This window comes from Symsagittifera roscoffensis, chromosome 1 (genome assembly GCF_963678635.1).
Source record: "Symsagittifera roscoffensis chromosome 1, txSymRosc1.1, whole genome shotgun sequence".
NCBI lineage: Eukaryota > Metazoa > Xenacoelomorpha > Acoela > Convolutidae > Symsagittifera > Symsagittifera roscoffensis.
Window position 1 is genome coordinate 65116107 of NC_087062.1, and position 6626 is coordinate 65122732.

Sequence of the window (6626 nt, forward strand, 5' to 3'; positions counted from 1 at the left end):
CAAAAAACCGCTCTTTTTGATCTTTCTCTGATCTTGTGTTTCCTTCGATCGTGCCAAAAAAATTTAACGACTTGTTAAGAGTAATGAACGTAATGAGTACTCTTTTATAGGTATTGGCTTTTTTATTTCAGAAAAAAGTCTTCAGATTTGTTCACGCTCATTTTTTTCGCGGTTAGACTTTTGGTTTCTTTTTAAGTTCACTTCATTTCCTTTATTAATGGGAAAGCAAACTCCTATCGAACAGCAACAGTGTAAAGGTCACGACTTGGTTTTTAATTAATAGATTTCCCAGCGAATAAAAATTTAACCTGTTGATCCAGTTTTCTCAAATTGGGTTAGTTTTGTTAAAAAAGCTTTAATTATAAATCATTCGTGAAATTCAGAAAATTTTCGGGCATATATTTTTTTTAAAGTTGAAGTTTAAAATACACGTCAGTGTTTTCTTTCTGTTTCCCTGCGTTCATTAATTTTTTCCAAATGTCAGTTGGCTCTGTTCTCTGAACTCCAGTGAATTGTACATACCAAATTGTGCGACTATCCAATTCACAGTTTGGCCTAATAATGCAAATTTTTCGGTAGAATAAAAATCTTTTTATTGACCGGGTTTCAACAATTTATTTTTTTTGTTGATCTTTGCATTTAGTTAAGATATTATAACCGGGAACCAGACTTCTCCCCGACAGAAATGTTATTCATGATTTTTTTTTGCTGGAATATTCATCTTACTTTAATAGTTACACAAGCCAGTTTAGTGCAATAACACGAGTATTCTTTTTCCAACCTTCTCCTTATTTTTCGGTGGGGGCCACGTTTACGGCTTTTTGATAGCATTTGGTTATTAATTAGGTTAGTTAGTTTTTACATTCGGTTATTTATATGTTCTTGCAGTTGATGACTTTTGAATTCATCAAATGAACCGAATAAAACTATTTGTTTCGAACAACATTACAATAATAAAAACTTTATTTCACAAATTTTCCAACTCATTTTATCTCGCAATTAATTTAAAATGTATGCTTTATAATACATTATTTAGCTTTATGATTTACAATTTAGTACATGTAAAATCAGTGCTGGGATGCCTTCAGTATTTTATATTTCAAGTTATTAAATGCAAAAATTTTGTCTATTTATGTTTGGTTCGACTTTTGTTGCATAGCATTGGCAATTTATTAGCATGTGTAGATGCTTTATTATAGTTTTCCAGGACGCGCGACTTCAAATTTCCTGGGTGTAGTTTCGAATCCACTGCAGTAAATTTTTGAATTTTCAAGGCATATTTTTACATTATTTTTCAGTTTTCACAGATGGCTTGTGTCGTTTTTCTCGCTTGTGTTTTCGAAGCGCAGCTTAGCCTCGTGTATATTAATTTTGCTCGTTTAACGTCAATATAACGTCGTTGCTTGGGACAATAAAGGTCATAGGTATGATCTCGACCAGGATCATTTGCTTTTTACTTTTGCGAGAGCAAGTTTCTTGTAATCAGGAACTAGACTTTTTTCCGTTAACAACTTTTCTTACTGATCCTTCTTTGTTCACTTCCTAGTTTTTTTTTGTCTGAACAGCTTCCAGGCGCCTTAGCCTAGAGGTAACGCGGTTGCTTTTGTAACCTAGGGTTTGGGGTTCGAGTCCTGGTCGGATCTTGTTTTTTTTTTTTTCAGAATGAAATTGAAAAAAAAATGTCCCAGAAAAATTTAATTGTCTGCTCAAGTTTTGTCGGTTAACTTGCCACATCACTGATTTTCATTGTGCTGTAGGCAAATTTCATTGTAAATGCGAGTACAAGTGTTGTTCATTGTAGTTTCAGTTGGTGGGATTGTTAAACTTATAGTTTGTTAATAAAAGTAATATTTTTACTCAGCTTGTGTTTGCTTAAAAATGTCTGCTCTGCCCTCTTTTCGTAAATTTTGTTCCGTGGCTAATTTAATATTCAAATGCCTGGCAGTTTTGCCTAGAATGAGTTTCTGTCGAGAAATACGAAAGTATAAGTTTTGGTAGACCTAGTGTTTTTTAACTTATTCATTTTTTTTCCATTTCTTTTGTTTTGTTCTGTTGTATCGCAAGTGGTGCGAAACTCCGCTTCGCCTCTGTCTACTAAGTAAAACTTTTCTGGAATAATTTAATTGTCGAACTATTGGTTAACTGTTGATTTTGTCGGCTTTCTTTCCAGAACAAGCATTTTTTCTTCGAAGCATTTTTAAAGTCTTGAAAGTCATTCTGTTTCTGAATTAAAAATTTACTACCTCCGATTTTGCATAATTGTGTTTTCATCTGGCTTGAACATTTTAGATTAACATGCTTCGACTCGTGTTATATTATATTAGCTTATTCAGTCAAGATATGTTGTGCTATTTGAATATCAGACGTAAATTTTTTTGAATCCTATGCTTCTTTAAACTGGCAGTTGTAATTTTCGACCTTTTTCCTGGATTGGAGCTTCACTTGCGACAAACCTATTTACAATAGCGTCAGCTTAGTGTATTATTAAGAACCTTCTTTTTTTCTAACAAAGTCGCAAATATTGTTGCCATTTTGGGGGCACCTTAACAGCTCTTTGATAGCATGTGCTTTGACATTCGAATTGTAATAATTTAACACAGATGATGCGTTTTAATTTCATCTAATTAACCGAAAAAAGCTAATTTTTTTTCAGTCAAGATATCAATAATAAAAAGTCGATTTCAGAAATTTTCAAAGTCAATATATCTCGCAATTTTTGCAATGCATAGTTTATACATAATTTGGCTTTATTATTTCCGATTTGTGAGATGCAAAGTTAGCGTTAGGATTTTCTCAGTTTGTCATATTATTAGTTTGCTAAATTATTACGTGCAAACATTTGTCTATTTGTATTTGGTTCCCCTTTTGCATTGGCAATTTATTAGCATATGTAGCTGTTTTATTCGTGACTAGTGTTTGTTAAGCGTACGTGGCTGAGTGGTTAATGCGTAAGACTCAAGTCTCTATATTGCACTAGGTCGCAGATCGAATCCTAGACTAGCCGAATATTTACCAATTCGAGGCTAATTTCTATTTTTCTTATTGCACTTTCTTGAGCTGCTTTTTTTCGTGTTTGCAAAGCGAAGCTTCGCTTCTGTGTGAACTTTTTGTCGTCATGTTTTTCAAATGATTGTCCCGACTTTTTTAGACAAGCTGGCAATACTATCTTTGTGTGTATAGCAAGTGGTGCGAAGCTTGCTTCGCCTATATGACAAAATTGTACCAATCATCTAAATTTTTGAAGTCAATTTTTCGATAATATTGAACGCAGTGTGTCGATAATTTATGTCGCTCCGTATCCGTTACACAAGTTGCGCGCGTTTTCACGCATGCATTTTTTAAGTCATTTTTTTTTTCAGTTTAAGTTGAATATTTGCCGCATAATTTCATAGAAAGTTTAATTTTTTTCGAGATTTTCAAGAACTTAAGTTAAATTGGTCTAATTACACTAGAGATAAGCAAGCTTTACTATAAAATCGGAACATAGACCTTTGTCAGGTTTTCAATTTCTCTAACAGAATCAGTGAAGCATTTGTTAACTTGGTTTTTAATTAAATTCAATGGCTAATTTATTCATTAGAGATAACGCGCATGCTTGTGATGGCAAGCTAGTCTCACCAGGAACTGTTTTTACAAGCTGCAGTATTGCTGCTTTCAAAAAAATACAAATCGTATCTGCTTTTTTAATTTTTGCCTTAGTTTTTCCAGCCTGGGCTGTTTTCCTTATTTCAGAATTCAATTTTTTGTATTTCTATTGTTGCTGGTAATTGAGTTTTGTGCGGAATTTTTCTATTGATTTTTGACCAAATTTTTAAAACGTTTTTGGGTACCTATCTTGAAACAATGCATTGAGATATTGATGCACTCAGGTATATATGCACTTTTTGAGTTCAATTGAAATTCATCTGCTGAAAGTGACGTAAATAACACTCTCCAAATACCAACGTGGAAATGGCGCAAAAAAAACGTGAACGGTTTCTCGTTTCGAAAGTGGAATTTATTTTTTAGATTTCCGGCGGAATAAAAATTTTACCTGTTGATCCAGTTTTCTCAAGTTGGGTTAATGTTATCAAAAAAGTGCCAATCATAAATCGTTCTAGAAATTTTTTAAAACAAAGTCAATGTTTTTTTTATGTTTACTTGCGTTCATTACTCTTTTGTAATCTTCGATTGGCCATGTTTTTAATTATCAACTTAGCCAAAAAACGATTGTTTCAAAATTATCTATTTGTGATTGAATGTGTCAATCTATTATATATTTAAATGCGGGCTTCACTATCTCGCCATGTTTAAGCTTTTTCAACGTATTAATTTTGCATGTTTAAGCTATATCGTATATTGCAATGGTTAATTTTTTTTTAGATTTTCAAATTTGATTTTAGTGGTTATTTTACCCAGTTTAAATTAAGCAGCCCAATATTGAATTACGTGTTGCGAATTTGGCCTCCAAATTTGACTGCCCGAATCGTTTTAGTTAACGAGATAAGACGATTTTTGCGATTTTTTCAAAAATTTTCTGAAATTTCAAATAACAAAATAAACAAAACTTGAAATTCTCAACCCTGTAGTTTGGTGCTGTCAGAGTACTCCAAGGAGTTTTGAATCGTGCCTCCAAATATGACTGTTCAAATCCTTGTAGTTTTCGAGATATGACGTTTTCAGAAAACTTATATTAATTTTTTTTCGCAAAATGTGAAATTCCCAACCATGTAGTGGGGGTCCTGTCAAAGTAATCTCAAAGATTGCGAATCTTGCCTCCAAATAAGACTGCTCAATTCTTTGTAGTTATCGAGATATGACGTTTTTTGTGATTTTTTCAAAAATTTTCAGAAAACTTAAATTATTATAATTTAAAAATCTGAAATTCCCAACCCTGTAGTTAGGTCCTATCAGAGTACTCTCAAGGATTGCGAATCTTGCCTCCAAATATGACTACTCAATTCTTTGTAGTTTTCGAGATGTGACGTTTTTTGTGATTTTTTCAAAATTTTCGGAAAGTTTTAATTAATCATTTTTCAAAATTTGAAAATCCCAACGCTATAGTTCGGTGTTGTCAAGGTACTCTAAAGAGTTGCAAATCTTGCCACATGCGACTGCTCAAATGCTTTAGTTTCCGAGATGTGACGTTTTTTGATTTTTTCAAAATATCTCAAAGAATTTATCTACAAAGAAATTCCAAAATTTTGAAACTACTAACTTGATGAAGATACAACCTTATTGTCAGCGTACATCCAGACTTCTCAAAGCTTGCCTCCTAATATGAATGCTCAAATCCTTTTAGTTTCCGAGATAAGACTTTTTTTCCATTTTTTTTCGGGAAACTTAGGTTTAAAAAAAATCATGGATTCCTAATCCTATAGTAGGGTGCTCTCAAGGACTCTCAGTGATTACAAATCTGGCCTCCAATTTTCTGTAATTTTCTGCACCAACCCTGTAATTGGGTGCAGTCAGATAACACTAAAAGTTTGCAGATGTTGTTTCCAATATAAGCGGTTTTTCATGAGTTGTCGAAAAATTTCGAAGCACCGAAGGTGCGTTAAACGCTAGTTTTATTTATATTATTATGTGTAAAATGTAAAGAAACTGCCAAAATATATACAGCACAAGAGAATGTATGTCGTAATTGTGTAGTTATGTTTGGTTTAGATGGCACCTGCTCTGCGAAGAGTTTATGACCAGATGCCAGACCCTAAATGGGTAGTGTCAATGGGCAGCTGTGCCAATGGCGGAGGCTACTACCACTACTCCTACTCAGTTGTCAGAGGCTGTGACAGAATTGTACCTGTGGATATTTATGTGCCAGGATGTCCACCGACTGCAGAGGCACTGCTCTATGGATTTCTGCAATTGCAGAAGAAGATCAAAACCAGCAGAGATATTTCACTGTGGTACAGAAAATAAACTGCTAAACTGACAATGTATTGATGATTTTAGTAGACTAATATAACTTACAGTTACTGATAACTATTTTTCTAAGAACCGCCCAGCTGGAAGAAAAGTGTTGATAGTTCAAACATTAAATTGTATGTAAACGATCAGCGATATAGTGAAGCAGAGTTTCACGATTGTTAGATCATAAAAGGCATTCAAAAAATCAAATTATTTTTACTTCTCATTAAATTTGCTTAACTTATTTTATTTTTAGTCATTTAGAACAAAGCTTTCTCACGTTATTTGATAGCTAATTTCAATGTTTCACAAGCATCCATTTTTAACGCATCCAAAAATCTATTTCCGTGGATTAGTTTATTTGTTGTAGATATTTATTTGTTTATACTTGATTTTTTTTTTGCGTTCACAATTGAAGCACAGCACCGCTTCGCCTGTGTTTTCGTTAGGATTTATTTGCCGACTGGTTAGTAAGAGATTTTTCAATCTCTGCTTTTGTTAGAATTTTTCATTCTTTTTGTTTCAGCTTCAATCACTAGATTATTATGCAGTTTTTAGCGTTGAATATTTTGATAGCTGTTTTTTATGCATTTTTTTGCCAGAACTGTTTCAAATGAATATTGAACTTTCCATTTTAGCGCAGTTTTTCTGAATTATGATTTTTTCCTAGTTTCCTTTTTAAGGAATTTTGTGCAGTTGAACAGTTCATAGAATAGTATTCAAGATAGCTATTTAAG

The 6626-nt window shown here is 33.0% G+C and overlaps 1 protein-coding gene across 1 annotated transcript in view; it reads left to right on the forward strand.

The window, feature by feature from the left end:
- Positions 1-5964, forward strand: part of LOC134847790 (NADH-quinone oxidoreductase subunit B 2-like) — a 60143-nt gene extending 54179 nt beyond the window's left edge. Inside the window, exon 5 of the mRNA XM_063865009.1 lies at positions 5647-5964. Coding sequence (XP_063721079.1) covers positions 5647-5901 — 255 coding nt within the window. The 3' untranslated portion in view covers positions 5902-5964. The remainder of the gene's footprint in view (positions 1-5646) is intronic.
- The last annotated feature ends 662 nt before the right edge of the window (positions 5965-6626 follow it).